The sequence below is a fragment of the Cetorhinus maximus genome, chromosome 9 (genome assembly GCF_964194155.1).
Source record: "Cetorhinus maximus chromosome 9, sCetMax3.hap1.1, whole genome shotgun sequence".
Taxonomy (NCBI): Eukaryota; Metazoa; Chordata; class Chondrichthyes; order Lamniformes; family Cetorhinidae; genus Cetorhinus; species Cetorhinus maximus.
The window spans coordinates 111,047,115-111,069,341 of record NC_135887.1 but is presented as its reverse complement, the minus strand read 5'-3'; the positions used below and the strand labels follow the sequence as shown (position 1 = coordinate 111,069,341).

Genomic DNA, 22,227 nt, shown 5'->3' with positions numbered 1-22,227 from the left:
AAAATTGGAGCGTAGAAAATGCTGAAAACACTTAGCAAGTCAGGCATGATGTGTAAAGAAAGGAACATATTAGCATTTCACAGGAACGTTGGAATTGCGAGGTGCTAAAAGTTCAAGGTCCATCTCATTCAACTTCTACTATATTCACGTGGTACAATGATAATGGAGTTATTCACTAATCACGGCAATCAATCTCTATCAATGGGCTGAATTTTACCAGGTGAGTGGGGGCATCGTGTGTAAAGAGCAGGACTTGAGACTGCACATGGCAGCAATGGGTGCACAACAACTTTAACCACAGGCGGCCTCCTAATTGGCCGCCTGTGGGCCTGCCATCTAATTAAAGACAGCAGGTAGACCCTCCATACTATTGACCCAATTACAGGGCCGGCAACTCTGAAGCCTCAACAGCACCACTGGGAATGGTGGCTGTTCCTGGGGAATGGAGGAGACCTTGGCATCCAGGCAGCTAAGTAAGAACAAAAAATAAAACTTCATGGTGAGAGATTGCAGTGGGACCTGGGTGTCATCGTGCAGGTACAACAAGTAATTAGGAAAGCTAATAGAATGTTATTGTTTAATGTGAGGGAAATTGAATACAAAAGTAGGGAGGTTATGCTTCAGTTATACAGGGCATTGGTGAGACCACATTTGGAGTACTGTGTACAGTATTAGTCTCCTTATTTAAGGAAGGATGCAAATGCATTGGAAGCAGTTCAGTGAAGGCTTTCTAGACTAATGCCTGGAATGGGTAGGTTGTCTTATGAGGGAAGGTTGGACAGGCTAGGCCTGAATCCACTAGGGTTTAGAAGAGTAATGGGTGACTTGATTGAAACATATAAGATCCTGAGAGGTCTTGACAAGGTGGATGTGGTAAGGATGTCACCTCTTGTGGGAGAATCTAGAGCTAGGGCTCACTGTTTAAAAATAAGAGGTCACCCATTTAAGGCAAAGGGTAGTGAGTCTTTGAAATTCTCTTCCTCAAAAGGTGGTAGAGGCAGGGACTGAATATTTGTAAGGCAGGGGTAGATTCTTGATAAGCAAGGAGGTGAAAGGTTATTGGGGATAGGTGGGAATGTGGAGTTGAGGTTAAAATCAGGTCAGCCATGATCTTACTGAATGGTGAAGCAGGCTCAAGAGGCTGAGTGGCCTACTCCTAACTTGTATGTTCGGAAGGGGTGGAGGGTCAGAGGGCAAATCTCTTTGGGGAGGTTGTAGGGGCTGCAGCTGCTGCCTTACCTTCCAGTGGCCCCTTCTTTGGCCTGTGGAGCCCTCCCCCCAGACTGCTGCTGGGAGGCCACCTCCATTTAGCTGGTAGCCTAGCAATGTGGCAGCAGGTTGCCCCACCATTGACAAAGATCCAACATGGCTCCCCACGATTTTACCAACCCCTGTGTGTTCCAGCCCGCCTTCTGAGGGCCAGTAAAATTCAGCCCAATGAGTCTACAGCACACCCAGGCATGAGATGAGGAAAACCTCCAGTGATGGAGAGGTCAAGGAACCATAGATCCAAAGTCACCAGTTCCTCTCAAGCTTGTTACACTCAACACCCATCGTCAAATTACTCGTAATACAGTTTCCCACAGTTTCAAAATTGATAGATTTGTGTTGGATAAGGTTTATAAGGGTGAGGGAACCAAGGTGAGTAAATGGAGTTCAGATACAAATCAGCCATGATCTAACTGAAGGTAGAACAGGCTTGAGGGGCTGAATGGCGTCCTGTTGCTTCTTTTAAATTGAGCTTCAAGGACAAGTTACAGGAACAGTATGGATTGATAATTGATAGCAAAATCTCGTAACTTCACAAAAAACCACTCTGACGCTTGGAGGGCAGATGTGACAGGGAGTTGGTGAAAAAATGGCACTCACTAAAAATACACAAGACTAGGCTGTCCAAGTGATCTTATCAGGAGGATTTTCAGTTGGAGAAATCTCAATGAATCAATACTGTCTCCTCCAGCAGCTCCCTTGGGTTCCGTAGATTGACCCCTCACTCACTGAAAAACTGTTTCCACAGATTAGTTTTGAATTTATCCTCTTCAAGTGCAGACTGTGTCCTCTGGTTCTCCTATTCCAGATAAAATGAAACGGCTTCTCATGCTCTGCATTATGTCTGGTCCAATTAGAATTCCGGAAACCACATTTGTATCAATTCTCGACCTTCTCTTTTCCAGTGAGAACATGCCCAATGCTAATGCCTCCAGCTTCTGAATCACTGGTTTCATGGCAACATCAGAGCAAACTTGGCTAATATGGTAATTTGCTAATTGGCTGGGAAGAGCCAATTTATTGGAGCTTTATAAAGGTGCCTTTCTGAATTATTCAGCTCATCCAGAAACCTTCCAAAGGTTCAGCCTTTACAAAAAGTAGTCTTACTTTGCAGTAGTGAGGCAGTCCCATCTTCTCTCACCTCTGGTGGGAGAATCCAGAACAAACAAGCATAATTGTAAAATTAGAGCCAGGCCACTTTGGAGTGAAGTCAGGATGTGTTTCTTCACACAAAGGACAGTAGGAACCTGGAATCTCTCCCCAGAAAAACCCTGGATGCTGGGAGTCAATTGGAGCTTTGAAGACTGAGATTGATATTGGGTAAGGGTAACAGAGGTTCCTAGAATCATAGGATCTTACAGCACAGCAGGTGGTCATTCAAGCCATTGTGCCCTTTGAAAGAACTATCCAATTAGTTTCACATCCCTGTTTTCTCCCCATAGTCCTGCAAATTTCTCTTCTTTCAGTAGCATAACCACTATGCTATCATACCCACAATTGATTATTTCACAGCCATGCTTTTATTACTACTGGTAATAGGCAACTTCAAATCCAGTGCATAGATCGTGTTTTAATTGCTTTCTCATTTTTGCAAAAATCTGTTTGGAAACCATTTGAGACTGTTCTACACTGTTCACTGCAGTGAACAGTATGATGCTTTCTCAGTAGCAGTTGGCAAGATAATTGTTCCAATCTTTGACAGTGATATTTCTGATTTCATAACAGCCTGTTTACATTGGATAGCTTATTGTCAATTGTAAGAAGTTCTTTGTGAACATTTATACATTACAAAGGTGGCAACACTTCACAAGCACTTCATTGACTGTAAAGTGCTTTGGGATGTCCTGAGGTGTGTGAGGTACTGTAGAAATGCAAGTCCTTGTTTCTTGAGACCATTGCATACTGCTTTTCAATGACCGAGCTGTTACTGGGTATGGACCAGAATAATCATGAGTTAATGGGCAGCAGTATGACAGCACACTTTTTTCATTTGAGTTTGGTTTGTAGAGTTTCCACATGCTTTCTCTATTATCAGTTGGCAGTAGCAGAGGGGAATCTTCTTTAAAGTTCAACATTACATTTTATATCTTCTATTTCTGTCCATGGAGCTATAACCAGCAATATTCCAATGAATAATGACTACCATTTTTAGCCCTAAATAAGAGACTGCTTTTAAAAATGTACATGTTTAGTGGTGGGGGCTGTACCAAATCAGCCATGATCTAATTGAATGGTGACATAAGCTCAAGGGGCTGAATGGCCTCTTGCAGCTTCCACATTCCCATGCAACCAGTGACACTCTAAAGTGCAAGGCTGGAACCCTGGTTATTTGCTAGCATCTGACACTCAGATCTTCGCTGGTTCCAAGAGCTGGGCCAGATCTGTATCTTTCAACCTTAGGGATATTCTCTTTCTCATTCCATGCTCCCTTTGTCCCAACTTTGGTGGCTGTGCCTTCAGCTGCCAGGCTCCTAAGCTATGGAATTCCCTCCCAACCCTGTCTACTTCTCTCTCCTCCTCCTTTAAGATGCTCCTTAAAACCAGGCTTTACCTGTCCTAATATCTCTTTATGTGGCTTGGTCAATTTTTTACTCTGCTAAAGGTGCTATTTAAATGCAGGTTGTTGTTGGGAGGTGGGAACACTCAGACTCCCAACTATAACACCAAGAAAAGTGGGAAGTGGTGAGGATGGGTCTCCATTCCAGCCACTTCTCCCTACCATGAAACATATAGGTACCTTTATTGCTGACAGTGATAGGGAATAATCACTAATGCCTTTGGGTCTTGGAGAGATCAGTGTACAGTGTTTAAATATTGTAATCATGTTGGGAACATCTGAAGAGAAATATTCCCTTGTTGTTGGAGGGGAAATGAAAAGATTGAGATGTTATGGTAGTTTGATAAGAAGAGGAAGAAACGATTGATTTGTCTGTGGCCTTGTCTCCTGACGAGCAAGGTTATGAAGATAAAAACTAATCCAGGACAAGTAATTTTTCTCTGTTCTGTGACCCCCATCAATCATCCTCCCTGATATTTCCATCAAAACTGTATTTCAACTTCAGTATGTTACCTGAGCACAACTTCCACCTTCACACAAAGTACCTGAAGTTTCAAATGGTACATGGAGGAGAATCGGAGATATACACAAGATCATTAAAGACTTTCTCAACTGTTCTGGGCAGATCCGAGTCTAGAAATCACAGTTGGGCATATTAATTCACACACCAACTCCAAGTTCCCATCCAAGTCACACACTACCCTGACTTAGAACTATAATTGATGTCTATGGGTCAAAATCCTGGAAATCCCTCCCTAACATCACTGTGGGAATACCTACACCACATGGACTGCAGCAGCTCAAGAAGGTGACTCACCATCACCTTCTCACGGGGCAATTAGGGATGGACAACAAATGCTTACTTTACCAGCGACTCCCACATTCCATGAACAAATAAAAGAATGATTTGTCTGATATTCCTCAGTCACTAATTTAATTACAAAAATTTACAGGTTTATCTTAAATGTGTAGACCCATTTCACCTCCTTGAGAAAGGGCAAATGGGACCTTGGTTTAATGGCTCATGTGAAAGATGCCACCTCTTACAGTGCATCACTCCCTTAGCACCAGGCAGGGAGTGTAAGCCTATATCACATACTCAAGTCTCTAGAATGAGCTTTGAACTCTTGATGTTCTGACCCAGAGGTGAGAGTGCTGCCCACTGGGCTATGGTTGATAGTTGTGTAGCAAGTTGCTATCTGTTCATGGTCAAATCAAATGATTTTACAGCCTAAAGAGATACTCGCAGAAGTAAGATGCAAACACAGAGACAAATCGTCCATAATTAAATACAGTATCTTAACAGCAGTAACATCACCAAATATTTATATAGCGCCTTTAATAGGGCATAGGGCAAATAAGATTAGGGAAACAAATGCGTGGCTCAAAGACTGGTGTGGAAGAAGTAGCATCTGGTTTGTGGGGCACTGGCACCAATGCTGGGGAAAGTGGGGACTGTACCATTGGGACGGTTTACACCTGAACCACGGTGGGATGAGAGTCCTTGCAAATCGCATAACTAGGGCTTTAAACTAAGCAAGAGGGATGAGGGATCAAGCTTGCGTAGTGGTAGCAATTCAAGGTGTAGGGTCAAGACAGGAGAGCAAAATAGTAATATGAGAAATGAGGGTCAGAGAATGGCAGGAAGGGACAGAGAGAAAAAACCTAAGGGCAGAATTTTGCCCTTGGTGTGCGGAATCGGCGGGGGCGGTTGGGAAGCTGACCACTGCCTGCGATCGACAGCGTGCCCGCGATTTCACCCTGGCAGGCCAATTAAGGCCTGCCCAGTATGATACGCGAGTGGCAGCGCTGAGCGCTTCCTGTGCGGGCGGGAGAGGAGGACGAGCAGGCTGAGCACAAACTTTGCGCAAGAGAGCGCTGAATAACCTCCCTGAGGCACGGAGCTGCTTCAGGGACATGAAGATATTGAAAAAATTAATAAGCAATAGAAAAATGTAATAAAGCATGCCTAATTAAAAAAAAAATAAAGTTTTCATTTTATTTGTATTGGCTTTTGGAAACCTCAACCCATCTGGGAATGGGGTTTCCAACAAAATGCAAACGCCGCTTGGCCTTTTTGCCTGCCCGCCAACCGTTATGTTGAACAGGCAGTGAAAAATTAATTGATAACTTAATGGCCTTAATTGGCCTTTTAATTGTCGGCGGGTGCGCTGCCAGCTCTGGCACCAGCCCGCTGACCGAACTATCACGTGACTCCACGTCAATGTCGGCACATTCGGCTGACATCATCGCGCGTCATTTCGCGCACCCGCCTGCCGAGATAAAAATTCTGGCCTAAGAATGCATCAACAGTCAAGACCAGATGTTACAAAGGTAACAGAAAGACAAAACTGAAAGCTCTCTTTCTGAATGCACGTAGCATTCATAACAAAGTAAATGAGTTGATGGCCCACATTGAAGTAAATAAATATGATCTGACAGCAATTACGGAGATGTGGCTGCAAGACGGCAAAGATTGGGTCCTTAATATTGAGGGGTACATGACATTCAAGAGGAATAGGAAGCTAGGTAAAGGTGGAGGGAAGCACTGTTAATCATAAAGGGCATTGGTGCAATAGTTAGAGATGACCTTGGTTCAGGAGATCAGGATGTAGAATCAGTTTGGGTGGAGGTGAGGAATAGTAGGGGAAAAAATCATTAGTGGGAGTGGTCTACAGGCCCCCTAACAGTAGCCACAGTGTAGGACAAAGTACTCAAGAGAAAATATTGTGTGCTTGTGATAAAGGGACGGCAATAGTCATGGGTGGTTTTAACCTACACATAAACTGGAAAAATCAGATTGGCAGTAGTAGCCTGGATGAGGAGTTCTTAGAATGCTTTCAAGAGAGTTTCTTACAGCAACATGTTCTGGAACCAACCAGAGAGCAGGTTATGTTAGACTTGGTATTGTGTAATGTGATAGGATTAATTAATGACCTCAGAGTAAAGGCACCACTAGGTAGCAGTGACCACAATATGATTGAATTTTACATCCTGTTTGAAAGGGAGAAGAATGGGTCTAAGACTAGTATCTTAAACTTAATATGGGCAACTTAATATGGAGGTGAAAGCTGAGCTAGCTAAAGTGAACTGGGAAACTAGGCTAGAGGATAGATCAATAGAGAAGCAGTGGCAGACATTTAAGGGGATATTTCAGAGTATTCAGAATAAGTACATTCCTACTATAAAGAAAAATTCTAAGGGGAGGACCCACCATCCATGGTTAACTAAAGAAATTAAGGAAAGCACCAAACTTAAGGAAAAAGCATACAAAAAAGCACCCGCAAAGATGAGTGGCAGGACAGATGATTGGACAGAATATAAAGAATGGCAGAGAATGGCTAAAAGGTTAATCAGGAGAAAGAAATTAGAGTCTGAGAGGAAGCTAGCTAGAAATGTAAAAATGGATGGCAAGAGTTTCCACAGGTATTTAAAAAGGAAAAAAGTAAGTAAAGTGAGTGTTGGTCCTCTAGAGAGTGACAGTGGAGAGTTAACAATAGGTAATAAGGAAATGGCAAAAGAAATTAACTTTTTTTTTTACGTTCACTATAGAGGATACAAAAACATTCCAGTAAAAGCTACAAATCGGGAGGTGAACTGGAGAAAGGAACTTGGTGAAATTGAAATCACTAGGGAAATGATACTGAGCAAATTGATGGAGCTGCAGGCTGGCAAGTCTCCAGGTCCCGATGGATTACATCCTAGGGTCTTAAAAGAGGTGGCTAATGAGGTAGTCAATGCGCAGGTGTTAATTTTCCAAAATTCGCTAGGTTCTGGAAAGGTTCCATCAGACTGAAAAGTAGCAAATATAACCCCTCTATTCAAGAAGGAAGGGAGGCAGAAAACAGGAAACTATAGGCCAGTTAGCTTGACGTCTGTCATAGGGTAGTTATTAGAACCGGTCATTAAGGAGGATATAGCTGGGCACTTAGAAGAGCTCAAGGCAATCAGGAAGAGTCAGCATGGTTTTGTGAAAGGGAAACTATGTTTAACCAATTTATTGGAGTTTTTTGAAGGAGTATCATGCGCAGTGGATAAAGGGGAGCCTGAAGACGTATTGTACTTGGATTTCCAAATGGCATTTGATAAGATGCCATATCAAAGATTATTACGGAAAATAAAAGTGCATGGTGTAGGCGGTAACATATTAGCGTGGATAGAAGATTGGCTGGCAGAAAGCAGAGAGTATGTATAAATGGGTCTTTTCTGATTGGCAGAATGTGACGAGTGGAGTCCCACAGGAGTCTAAACTTGGGCCTCAACTTTTTACAATTTACATCAATGACTTAGATGAGGAGAGTGAAGAAATGTTAGCTAAATTTGCAAATGACACAAAGATAGGTAGGAAAGTATGTTGTGAAGAGGACATGAGGAGGTTGCAGATGGATATAGATAGATTGAGTGAATGGGTAAAGATCTGGCAAATGGAGTTTAATGTGAGAAAATGTGAAGCTGTTCACTTTGACGGGAAGAAAAAAGAGAGTATCACTTAAATGGAAAACAGCTGCATAATTCTGATGTGCAGAGAGATCTAGGTGTTCTGATAAATGAGTCACAAAAAGCTAGTATGCAGGTACAGCAAGTAACTAAGAAGGCTAATGGAATGCTGTCCTTTATTATGAGAGGGATTGAACATCAAAGTAAGGATGTTATGCAGGGCATTGGTGAGGCTGCACCTCAAATACTGTGTGCAGTTTTGGTCTCCTTATTTAAGGAAGGATGTAAATGCATTGGAGGCGGTTCAAAGGAGATTTACTAGATTGATACCTGGAATGAGTGGGTTGTCTTATGAGGAAAGGTTGGACAGACTGGGCTTGTTTTCACTGGAGTTTAGAAGAGTGAGGGGTGATTTGATTGAGTATACAAGATCCTGAACAGCCTTGACAAGGTAGACGTCAAAAGGATGTTTCCTCTTGTGGGTGAGTCCAGAACTAGGGGGCACTGTTTTAAAATTAGGGGTCACCCTTTTAGGACAGAGATGAGGAGAAATTTTTTCTCTGAGGGTTGTGTGACTTTGGAATTCTCTGGCTCAGAAGGTGGTGGAGGCGGAGTCAATTAATATTTTCAAGGCAGAGGTAGATAGATTCTTGTTAGGCAAGGGAATCAAAGGTTACCGGGGTTAGATGGGAATGTGGAAATCGAAACACAAGACGATCAACCATGATTTTATTGAATAGCGGAGCAGGCTCGAGGGGCCAAATGGTCTATTCCTGTTCCTATTTCTTATGTTCTTAATCTAGTAAAACATCCCAAGGCATTTAACAGGAGCATTATCAAATGAGATTTGACACTGAACCACAGGAGATATTAGAACAAGTGACCAAAAGCTTGGTCAAAGAGATAGGTTTTAAGGAGCATATTAAAGGAGGGGAGAGACGTAAAGACGCAGCGAAGTTTATACAGCAGTAGAGTTTTGAGGATGAGAGTTGAGCCAGAGGAGTGTTGGAATAATTGAGCCTGGAGGCAACTAATGAATGGTTGAGGGCTTCAGCAGTACATGAGCTAAGGCAGGGGCAGAAATGGGCAATGTTATGAGGCTGGAAGAAGGTAATCTTGGAGATGGAGATACGAGGCTGGATCAGCTCAGGGTCAAATAGGATGGTGAGGTTGTGAACAGTCAGGATGAACTTGAGATAGTGGCCGAGGAGAGGGTGGAATCAGCGTTGAGCGAATGGAGTTTGTGGCCGCATCAGAAGACAGTCAGTGACGAGGGGGGAGGGAGGGCGGTGGGGTGTGGTTGGGGGGGGTGGTGATCAGGAGGAGGTGTGAGGGTAGCAACCCTCAGTTATTTTCTGGAACCTGATGGAACTCTCTCTGACAACATAAAATACTGAAAAAAATTCCAAGTTTTGGGCCATTCTTGATTGATTGAGTTCAGAACCCATGAATGTCAGTCGGAATTTGCATGGCCAATTTCCTACTCCGATAAACCAAAAACACCAAAAAAGGAAGTACGTTACTAATTTTATAGGGGCATGAGCACTGATGCATAGGGAACATGGGAAAATAAGACCATGCAGGAGGAGGCCATTTAGTCCATCGAGTCTGTCTGTTCCATTCAATGAGATCATGACTGATCTGTGACATCGTCCATATAACCCCTCTTTGCTGGTGTCCCTTAATACCTTTGGATAACAAAAATCAATCTCAGATTTAAAATTAAAAACTGATCCAGCCCCAACTGCCATTTGCAGAAAACAGCTCCAAACTTTTACCACCCTCCGAGTGTACAAGTGTTTCCTAATTTTCTTCCTGAAAGGCCTGGTCTAATTTTCAAACTAAGACCCTGTCACGGACACTTTAAAGAGTGTTTTCTCAATGTTGCCTGTGAACAATGTATTTGTATGTATGGTGTATATTTGCTGACCTGTGGAGTGAGAAATTCAATTTAAGATAACCCAGCAGCTAAGACTTTCTACTTAAAAAAAAAGAAAAAGTTATTATATTTAACTCTATTGCTCTGGCAGTTACCTAAGAAAAGATAAAGTTACTGACACGTACACAAACAAAGATTAGTTTCAAATAAAGATATAAAAGCTTGTAAATGTAAATCAAGATTAGCCCATATATGGTGCAGGCCTGATATGCTCTGAAGTCAACTTGTTGTGTTGACTGCCGTGAAGGTCTTGAGGTTGTAGAGTTGTCCCTGCAGCTGCGATGGCTTCTACTGTTGAATTCCCAGAGATTGCTTTCACAGGTAGCTTAGTAAATGGAATCAGGTAGGGGGGAGAGAGGAGCTTCTTTAGTTCTCTTTCAAGGAACTGTGTGTGGCCCTTTTTCTAGCCTGGCTGATTACAGCAGTTCAATGGTGGTGCTTGTTGGTCCCTCTCTCCCTGTGTTGAAGCTCTTGTCTGCTTCTCTGAAGTTGTTTCAGGATAGTTCTCTCAGTTCTAGTCCTTTCCAATGCTTTTTGAAGGAGCCAAGATGGCCGCTGTTAGCATGTGACCTGCACAAAATGCCAAGTCATCTCCCAAATAAGGCATCAACACTGGTAACAGCCCCTCTTCCACCTATGCATCTTAGCTTTTGTCCTGGTCAAGGCACAATTTACATTCTTACATTGAGGCGTCAACTTCGTTATCTCCTAGACAGGACCACAGTGAACCTTAATTAAATTGTCTTTTGCCCTCTTGGAAGAGGAGACCCTGTTTGAAATGCACAATTCTGTCAGGTAGCTTGGAGCCATTTTGAAACAGTCTTCAAAGTCAGCCCAAGGTTTTTTTTAAAAACGTAGCCTTTAAAACAGTTTTTTTTAAAAATGAAGTTGTACTGTCACAACTGCGCATCATAACACCCCCTAGTCCTTGACTCCTCAACCAGCAGAAACAATCTCTCCATCTACCTTATCTGTTCCCCTTAATATCTTGAAAACTTCAATCAAGTCACCTCTTAACCTTCTAAATTCCAGGGAATACAACCTAAATTCTTGCATAATCTCTCCTCGTAATTTAACCCTTGGAGTCCAGGGCCGGGATTTTCCGGTCCTGCCTGTGGCAAAACCCGTTGCAGAAAATTACGGGGCGGAAAATTTGGCAACTGCAAAATGTCCATTAACTTTCAGCGGGACTGGAAAATCCCGGCCCTGGTATCATTCTGGTCTATGCTGCACTCCCTCCAAGGTCAACGTGTCCTTCCAAAGGTGTGGTGGCCAGAACTGCTCACAGTACCCCAGGTGTGTTCTAACCAGGGCTTTGTACAGCTGTAGCATGTCTTTTAACAAATTGTATCCTAGTCCCCTAGAAATAAAGGCCAGCATTTCATTAGCTTTTTTGATTATTTTCTGCATGATATTGTTCATGATATTTTATTGATCTTTATGAACCCCCAATTCGCTGTAAACCTCCACTGTTCCTAGCTTTTCACTCTGAGTACCCTGGCTTTATCAGCCAGACTGGCACTGGCCTCTGCCCTGCTAAATGTGGTATCATCCCACCCATTTTAGATCAATGAAGTAAAAATCAGGTCCTGATTTCTTCATGAAGAAGCTCTTTCCCTGTTCGCAAGACCATTGCTAGCCTTTGGCATCTGCAATGACGAGGTAGGGTATGTGTGGGTGGGTTTGATCAATTGAAGTGAGACTAACAACCAGGGGAATAGTATGCAGAATAAAATCCAGTAAAGAATATGTATGAGAACAGGTTAAACATAAATGTGATGGGGCTGAAAGAGTAATAGCAGCAAAACGATTGTATTCATCACCCACTCGCTTATAGAGTCATTTATATTCAGAAAGCAATCCCTTGCTTTGGCCCTATTCCGTTTTTTTAAGAGCTATGGGATGTAGAAGCAAATTTTATTACTCAAAACATGTAGCAAGGTTACAAGAATGATAATCTGCCGGGATTCACAGACGTGATAAATCTCCTGATGCTTCGGTCAAGGGATCTTTTTGATGTATTTAAATAACAACAGTGACAGCCCTTCTGAAAAAAAATCCATTGGCTGCCAGGCTCTTTGGGACATCCTGAGGTAGCCGTGAGTATGAGATAAACACACGCTCTTTTCATCTGTTTCTTTCCAAATCAAATTATTATTTTTTTATTCTTTGTAAATTTACGCAAAGCTGTAAATCTGCAAATCTCTGCCCTGCAGTCTGCAATTATTCATTCAGCAATTCCGGGCAAGTAGAAAGATTGGAAAAATACAGAGAGCAGCTGCTGCTATTGAGGTATTTTATTTTCATGGACTGAGAGAGTGCAAGAAGAGTCAATTCGGCCCATCTCGAATGCGCTGGCTCTTTGAAAGAGCTATTCAATTAGTCGCACTCCCCCTGCTCTTTCCCCATAGCCCTGCAGTGTTTTGTTTCCTTCAAGTATTTATCTAATATTATCAACTATTGAATCAAATTCCACTGACCTTGCAGGCAGCACAATCCAGATCATAACAACGCGCTGCGTTAAGAAAAAAAATTCTCCTCATCTCCCCTCTGCTCCTTTTGCTAGTTGCCTTAAATCTGTTTCCTCTGGTTACTGACCATGCTGCCACTGGAAACAGCTGCTCCTCATTTACTCTATCAAAACCCTTGATGATTTTGAACACCTCGACCAAATCTCCTCTTAACCTCCACTGCACCACGGAGAACAATCGCAGCTTCTCCGGTCTCTCCACATAACTGAAATCCCTCACCCCTGATACCATTCCCGTAAACTTCCTCTGCACCCTCGCCTAGGCCTTAGTAGCATTCTTCCCAAACTCTGCTGCCCAATACTCCAGCTCAAGGCCCAGCCAGTGATTTGTGAAGGTTTAGCATTGCTTCCTTGCTTTTGTGCTCTGCATATCTATTTATAAATATATAAAGGAGTCTGAAGTTTGTCAGTCTCCTCTGGCATTGCACACAGGACAGAATGGGGTTAGAGAGCAGTAGCTAATTTAAGGGCATGCCCAGATCTGTTTTAGCAGCCATTTTAAAATTAAATGTTTTGTCCTTATTTTCACATTTCCATTATAAATTTCTGGCACAGGCACAATGGGTCAAAAGGCCTCCTTTTGTGCTGCCTGTCTCTCTGACTCCTTGCCCACATTTAAAAGGTCACTTGGCCTATGTCAACTAATCATGCTCTAATTACAACTCGAATGGCACCACAGCCTCCTCCACTGGCAGGAGTGTGTAATTACAGTGGAATTTAAATTGGTAACAATGGACAGAAAGTGCTGGCAGATTTTTAATATATTTATAGATGTAAAATTTAACACTGAATGAATAATTAAGCAGGCTGCAGGGCAGAGATTTGCAGATTTGGAGGGTAAAGGCTAACATGGACTGGTTGGGCCAAATGGCCTCTCTTACCTGTTGTAATCCTGTGCACTGGGATTTGATTTATCCACAGGGGAGTGAGGCCATGCTGTAAGCTGCTGTCTCTCAGGTCAATTCTATGCTTCCAGGAGTTGCCCTCTAAGGAATGGTGGATGCACAAACTCTGCAGGATGTACTCCTGTGCCCAAGTATTAATTCGATTACTGCATCCTCCCTCCCCCAACTCTTCCTGTCTCCCAACTGACATATTCTCATCATGATTGCCCTCTGCTTCCAGCGATTCAGTGTTCCGAATTTGAAATGCTCTTGGCCGGTGAGCTGGAGCAGGTGTCTGCAGCTCACCGGCCAGTCAATGAGGCGTAATATCGAGTGGGAGGTGGGCCTTGGTGTTCCGGAGCAGGGGTCAGTTTGTGAACTGATTCTTCTAGGCCATTACCCGGTCATTGGTCACTTTACACTTGAGGGAGCAGAAATAATTCCTCAGAGCTTTGGAAACTGACTTGGGCCTCTTTAATTATAAGTTCTTTATGTCTTGGTTTTCGACTAAAAGATGGAAAATTTAACTTGTTTTGTGTTTCACTTCCTCAGCTTTTTGACCCCCTCGGGCTTCTCAGCAGTGCATGAACTTCACCCCCTCCCCCAACCCTTCATTAGATGGAATGTAAATTGACTTACTTATACAAAGCTTTAAAATTTTACTGTGTTAAAATCAAATTTGAATGTACTTGAGGAATACTCATTGATTCTGTCCAAATTATTTCTATTTATTCCCACTAAATTCAAGATCTCACTTTAATTGCATTCGCTGATGTCCTCACAAATAGACTAAGTAATATAAAAATGGCAGTTTGGGGGAGAAAATTGGACAGCATTGTACCTGTTCTATGGGCTTAAAATGGGTGTAAGGTGCACAATTTTAGGGCACTGCCATCTTGTGCTCCAAGGGTGCCTGAAAAAATCTGACCCAAAATGAGAGGTCTTAAGTCCTGCTTCAGGCCCACCTTGTTAACTTGGTCTGTGATGAACAGGTCAGGCATCAAACCAAATCCCTTCAGGATTTCATTACCTGCCGCTCTCTTTCCACCTACCAGTGCACAGTGGCAGCAGTGTGTACCATTTAGAAGATGCATTGAAGCAACTCACCAAGGCACCTTCAACAGCACCTTCTAAACCCACAAACTCTACCAGCTAGAAGGACAAGGTCAGCAGATGCATGGGAATACCAGCACCTGCAAGTCCCCTCCAAGCCACACATTATCCTGACTTGGAACTATATCACCTTCCCTTCACTGCCACTGAGTTAAAATCCTGGAACTCCCTCCCTAACAGCACTAGAATGCAACAGCTCAAGAAGGCGGTTCACTACCATCTTCTCAAGGGCAATCAGGGATGAGCATTAAATGTTGGTCTTGCTAATGACACTCACATCCTGAGAAAGGCTAATAAAGCTAAATGCCAGCGCCTTTCAGTGTCACAGCTCTCCTGAGGCTGGTACTTGTGGTAATCTGAGGTGTAATACACCTTTAAGAGAATGTGAGCGGATTGACCACATGACTGTGCAACCCAATAGCTGTGTAGCATGGGCTACAATGTTAATGTTAGTCTAGGGTAGGGTCTGGTTGGAGGACCACACATTGTGTTAATGTTCTGTTGTCTGTGTAAATTAATAGCATGTGCTTCACCTCATACTGGTCTCTGCGCCTACAGTATATTGTTATCAACTCACCCGCCGACAGATAAGCGTTTGCAAGCAAAACGACCCCACAGTAGAAAATAACATAGCCCATTCACAGTTTTACCCCCTCCCATTCTCTACACCCAAGCCCCCCAACCTCCACCATTCTTTAAATGAGGCTTGAAAAACTTTTACTCCCTGATCCTCAGGTTTCTGTCTTCATCTGCTCATACAGAGCCTCAAACCGGCCTACACAAGTTTCTAGACCTTAGCCGCAAGCCTCACTGTTTACAATATGATTGATGATCATCAATGGTGGAGCGATTAAAATCAGGGACGCTCAAGAGGCCAGAATTGAAGGAGTGCAGAGATCTCGGAGGGCTGTGGAACTGACTGGTGTTACAGAAATAGGGGCGGGTGAGGCCATGGAAGGGTTTGAAAACAGGGCTGGGAATTTTAAAATCAAGGCATTGCTGGGCATGTAGCCAATGTAGTTCAGTGAGCAAAGGGATGGTTGGTGAACTGGACCCGGTGTGAGTTAGAATGTGTGCAGCAGCATTTTGGATGACCTCAAGTTTACAAAGGGTAGAATGTGAGAAACCAGTCAGGAGTGTGTGGGAATGGTCGAGACTAGAGGTAACAAAGACGTGGATGAGAATTTCACCAGCAGAAGAGGTGAGCCGGGGACTGAGATTGCTGACATTATGGAGGTCGAAATAGGCGGTCTTGCAGATGGAATGGTTATTTTCCTATGTTTTAAATTATAGAGGAGACTAGGCACTTTAGCCAGTCTTTAACCTTCTGAATTCAATTGGAATACAATCCAATACTCATTTATACCAATGTGAAAAGGAAATAAAGGTCAGATTATTTACTTTTTTAATAGTTGAATGATGCGATTGATTGCCTGGTGTTTTTGCCAATCACTGAATTTAAGTGGCTACAAATAATGAATAATGGACAAGGTGATGAACCAACGACTTAAACAAGTTCCTTCCTGCATCAACTCTGACATTCAACCCTTGACCTCAACATCCAGGCTCAGAATTATACTACATGAAATATTGACTTTTCCCATTTAGCTAATAACTTGAATGCATTGAATTAAGTACAGAGTTAATCAGATTATCTTTACACTTGGCCTAGACCTCAGCGCAAGTTGTAACAACAAACAGGAACATTTTGGAAGCTCTCCAGAGTTCTGATCTGTGCTGGAGGTAGCTAGAGGAATTGAGGATTTGTGAGAAATGGATGAATATTTTGGAGTTCTGCTTAATTATCTTACCAAACCAGCAAGTATGTATACAGACCTTTACCCTGAGGATTACATAGCTATGATCCCTGCCCCGTGACATCAGGACTTAAAGGGTTTAACTATGAGGACCTGTTGTGTTAACAGGCTTGCATTCCTTTAAGTTCAGACAGTTGATGGATGATTTAATTGACGTGTTTAACATTGAGCCTTCGAGATCTCTGCGCTCATCCAATTCTGGCCTCTTACCTATCCCAGTTTAAATTGCTCCACCATCGGCAGCCATGCCTTCAGCTGTCAAAGCCCTAAGCTCTGAAATTTTTTCCCTGAAGCCCTCCAACTCTCTACACCTGTCTCTGTCCTTACAACCTACCTCCTTAGCACCTACCCAGTTTTATTTATTACATTAAAGTTGCAGTATAAATGCAAGTTGTTGTTGATGAAAAGATTAGCTAGGTTAAATATGGAGAAGCTATTTCTTCTGTAGGGAAATCCAGAACATGGCTCCTTCAGGCCTCTTTTTCTGCTTTTCCCCAATCAAATATTGAGAAGACTGAAGCCATTGGGCAGGATATTTCGGATGGTGGAGTTTCCCATGTTCCCCGCCGGCTCTGCCTGCCCCACAGCCATTTCACGCTCGGATGAGCGTCAGTTTGCTGCAAGCAGGACTTCCATCCCTCACTTATGAGAAAGTCCTACCTTAGAGAGCTAGTGGCCAATATGGTAGGGCAGCAGCTCTCTCGTCCCTGCAGCAACAGAAGAAGAGGAACTTCATGAAGCCGACAGACCCTAAGTCCCAGGAGTGCACGGAAAATTTAGTTTTCGGAGTCTCAGGGCGGGGAGGGTAGGGAAGGCCCTGGGAGGGGTGGTTAGTGAGCGATTGGGGTGTTGGGGGAGAGGCCATGGGGGCGGGGAGGGAGGTCCGGTAGCTACTGGACCTTAAGTGCTAAGCGCTTCCTGCTCAGTGACACCAGGTCAGAAACACCATGATTCCTAATGGCCTCTATGTTCTTTGTCCTGGCTGCTGGGAGATATACAACTGATTTCTCTCAATCTTCCAGGCTGACCCTGCTGACTGCTTTCTGCTACAAGGCTAACTGCCTTTTACTGTGAGGAACGCTGTAGATTTTTAAAAAATTATTCTTTTGTGGGATGTGGCCGTTGCTGGCTAGACTAACATTTATTGCCTGTTCCTAATTGAACCTTGAGCCACCTCCTTGAACTGCTGCAGTCCATGTGGTGTAGGTACACCCACAGTGCTATTCCAGGATTTTGACCCAGCGATAGTGAAGGAATGCAATATAGTTCCAAGTGATGGTCTGCTGCTTAAGGGCAACATGCAGGCTGTGGTGTTCCTATGCATTTGCTGCCCTTGTCCTTCTAGGTTCTGGAGGCCACGGGTTTCTTCCTCTAGGCTCAAGCTAGGCAAATCTTCCAGCTTCATGCCCCTCACACGAATTCCAAACTGAGCTTAAGCTTCCACTTGCATCCCGCACAGTGAACAATGAAGTTAGTATTTTCTCTGCTTAAGCTGCAGGCCTGACTAATATTTATCTCCTTTTGCTCCCTCGACTCAATGAGCTGCAGCCTACACCAAAACAAAACTGCTACTGCCTTTTGTGAGAAACACCCAGATAAAATCAAACAAAGGAACCTCCTAATCCCCACAGCCCATCTCCATAACAACATGACATAGGGATATTCCAAACAAAACTGAATTGTTTTTTTTTACCTTCAACACAAGTCTTTGATCCTATAATCCATGTGAATAATTTGTATTTCTAATGGATATAATATAATTACTCTCTGTCCAGAATTGTTAGCCCTGTCAAGTTTACCATCTTGTTTACCATCGGCTTTCAACTTCTTTTTATTTGGGAACTACAAAAACACTTTAAATCTTTTAGTGAAGTGAGGGTAGGCCTTCCGGTTCTGTTTAAAAACTTAAAGACAGGTCATCCACTGTTTACATTTCTCACTATCAGCTCTGACCTTATTGAATAACTTTTAACTGTAATGAACTCAGGTGGGTTTGAGTTGTATTTATATCAGGGTTATTACCAGTTACTCAATCATGTTTTTCCATTTACCCACATCTAAAAAGGAAATACAATGCCCAAACTTAAAGCTATATTCTAACACATATGAATTATAAACCTAGATTTTTGCATCAACTCCTTAAGTACTACCTCTTTGATCAAGCTTTTGGTCATCTGACCTATTGGGCTGGATTTTCACCGAGTCAGAATGACTTGGGAGCCCTTTAAAAATGATGGACGGGTCTCGATTCTGAGATTCCTAACTCCATTCCTGGGGTTTCCAACTTTAAGGAGTGCTTGTTAAGGGTGTGGATTGGTTCGGGTTAAAAGCCCTCACCTTGCACTCCCAACCTGCACGGCTCCATTGCATGGATAGGCCCAACCATCTTCAGCTGCTTCATCAATGACCTTCCTTCCAACATAAGGTCAGAAGTGGAGATGTTCACTGATGATTGCACAACATTCAGCACCATTCATGATTCCTGAGATACTGAAGCAGTCCATGTCCAAATGCAGCAAGACCTGGACAATATCTAGGCTTGGGCTGACAAGTGGCATCACACAAGTGCCAGGCAATGATCATCTCCAACAAGAGTGAATCTAACCATCACCCTTTGATGTTCAATGGCATTACCATCACTGAATCCCCACCATCAACATTGACCAGAAACTGAATCGGTCTAGTCATATAAAAGCTGTGGTGACAAGAGCAGATCAGAGGCTAGGAATCCTGCAGCATGTAACTCACCTCCTGGCTCCCCAAAGCCTGTCCACCATCTACAAGGCACAAGTCAGGAGTGTGATAGAATACTCTCCACTTGCCTAGATGAGTGCAGCTCCAACAACACTCAAGAAGCTTGACACCATTTAGGACAAAGCAGCCACTTGATTAGCACCCCATCCACAAACATTCACTCCTGCCACCAACAACGCACAGTAGCGGCAGTGTGTACCATCTACAAGGTGCGCTGCAGGAACTCACCAAGGCTCCTTAGATAGCACCTCCCAAACTCACAACCGCTACCATCTAGAAGGATAAAGGCAGCAGACACATGGGAACACCATCACCTGGAAGTTTCCCTCCAAGTCAGGATGGTGTGTGACCATCCTGACTTGGAAATATATCTCCGTTCCTTCACTGTCGCCGGGTCAAAATCCTCAAACTCCTTCCCTAACAGCACTGTGTGTGTATCTACACCACATGGACTGCAGCAGTTCAAGAAGGCAACTCACCACCACCTTCTCAAGGGCAATTAAGGATGGACAATAACTGCTGCCCTAGCCAGCGAAGTCCACATCCATGAATGAATAAAAAGAAATGTCCTAGTCATCCACAATTTTCACAGAATCGGGCCAGCTTTTCAGGCTTTTGGTCCATGGCCCTTCAGAGCTGTCTTGAACCATAGTCTGCACGCGGGGTAAGTTCAAAAGGTCGGCCTCATGTCCCCCCCATGCCAAGATAGGCATCCCATCCACCCCCTTTGGCCCTCATGCCCCCATGCCAAGAAATGCCCCATCCAAACAACCTCCATGGCTCCTCAGGCGGCCCACGGTCACTTCCATGACCATTCACCCACCATACATGGTATAGAAGCAATGAACCATATAGTGACTGTAGAATGTCTTTAAACACAGTCATTCATTGATAACGTTCCATTTTCTTTTTAAAAAAAGCTTCTTTTTACTACAACCCAATAAAAGTGTCAATCATCCAGACCTTTTAAAGTATCAATAGCAGAAACTGCAACCACTTGAAGCCAACCCTGTGAAAATAAACCTTGTGAAATTGAAAACATAGATCAGAGAGCCAGAGCTGTAAACCAAGCAATGTTTTCTCTGGGGCTCAGTTGTTTCAACAGGCTAATGGATTTTTGGGCTCTCAGCCATGTCTCATTATGTATTCTTTGCTGAGAGCCCAGAGTACTAAAACACCTGAGCCCCAGAGAAATCATTGCTGATCAACAGTTCACCCCCTCCCCACAATGAAAATCCCATCTTTGCGGGCACTTTTTCTAGAGGTGGGTGGGCAGAGCCGGGAATTTCCCCGACTCCTGCTTCCTGCCTCAAGGATGAAAATTCAGCCCATTATCTCCTTTATGTGGCTTGGTGTTATTCTTTGTTTTATAATTGTTCTGTGAAGTGCCTTGGAATGTTTCATTATTTTAAAGGCACCATATAAATATATGTTGTTGCTGTTTTACCAGTATATCAGGAGACGAGCTTCCTGTAGTTAGCACCTGCTCTGCCCTCCAATATCAGATGCTCAAGCACTTATTTTGTGCCATTGAATTTCTGGTCCATACTGTTTTCACCTTGTTTATGTTTCTTAGGGTGGTTCGATACAGAACAGAAAATCAAAGAGGTGCCTGGAGCTTCAAGGAAGTCCTGACAATGAGTTTGGGTTCCAACTTTTACTTCAGAAATGTACTGGCCAGCGATGGACCATCTCTAATGTCTTAAAGAAGACATCATCCCAGTGAACCTCTGACCTCTACCCTCCTGTCCTTGCCCTTTCTGTGCTACTATGTAGCACGTTTTGCAAAGTTCTGCTGTAATTATCTTTTGTGCCTCAGGCTTTTGTGTGGGTGAAGAGGAATCATTTTTTTGTAATAGAGAATGAAGTTGTACATGATTTACAAAGAGCTGTTTGTCAGGAATGATCAAACCAGAATCGAAATGGTTAAATATTTTCTAAGTGTAAATAGACACATGACAGATGGACAATATTTATTATGGTTGTCTTGTTAAAATGTAATGATGTAAAACATCTGCTTTAATGTGGATGAGTGAAAAGTTTGGGGAAACAACCCATTCATCGAATCAGTGACATCTAGGCCCATAACTTCCGAGCTCCAGGGCTTCATAACCGGCTGGTACCCCAGAGATGCACTGAGCCACCAGCGCCCCCCCCCAGAAGTGCCCATGTAAGGATTGCCCGGCAGTTACCCAGGAAGTTGAAATTTCCATTAGGCAATTGCCCTGTAATGGGAACCATCTGAAACTCTGATTTAAATTGCAAATTTCAGATGGTTCTGACTTCCTGACAGCAATAGTTACCAAGAAAAAGTTAAAAGAATCAAAACCACTTCTAATGTCTGAGTAACTATAGTACTGACCCACCCCGACCCTCCACAGGAGGACCCCCACCTGCCTACCCCCCACTATCCTACCACCACCCCAATTATTAACCCCTGACCCCCAAGGGATCACCTGACCGCCCACCCCCGACTAAACCTCCCACCATGGGACTCCACCCAACCCCTGACACCCCTTGGACACCCTGACCACCCCACCCCCCCATAACCCTCCCAACACCCCCCTGACTACCTACCCAGACTACCCCCCAAACTATCCCCCTCCCCCCAACTACTCTCCCACCAACCAACTACACCCCTAATCCCCCGATTACCCTCACCCCTCATTGATCACCCGATCTCCCAACTGACCATCTGACCCCCCCCACTGACCACACCCCCACTGTCCACCTGACCCTCCCCCACTGACCACCCGACCCCCTCACTGACCACCCCCTACTGATCACCTGACACACCACTGACCACCCCCCCACTGACCACCTGACCCACCCCACTGACCAACCCCCATTCACCACCTGACCCCTCACTGACCACCCGACAACCCCCCACTGACAGCACCCCCCACTGACAGCACCTCCACTGGCCT

At 43.8% G+C, this 22,227-nt stretch overlaps 1 protein-coding gene across 4 annotated transcripts in view; it reads left to right on the top strand.

Annotated features, from left to right (window-relative positions):
- LOC144684931 (polypeptide N-acetylgalactosaminyltransferase 18-like) overlaps positions 1 to 21,120 on the top strand; it is a 297,659-nt gene extending 276,539 nt beyond the window's left edge. For 3 of the 4 annotated variants that reach the window (XM_078549348.1, XM_078549346.1, XM_078549349.1), the window contains one exon: positions 20,877 to 21,120. In XM_078549348.1, coding sequence (XP_078405474.1) covers positions 20,877 to 21,026 — 150 coding nt within the window. In that variant the 3' untranslated portion in view covers positions 21,027 to 21,120. Of the gene's footprint in view, positions 1 to 14,671; positions 15,232 to 20,876 lie in introns of those variants that run through there. The other variant, XM_078549347.1, reaches the window with a different exon arrangement.
- Positions 21,121 to 22,227: the final 1,107 nt, after the last annotated feature.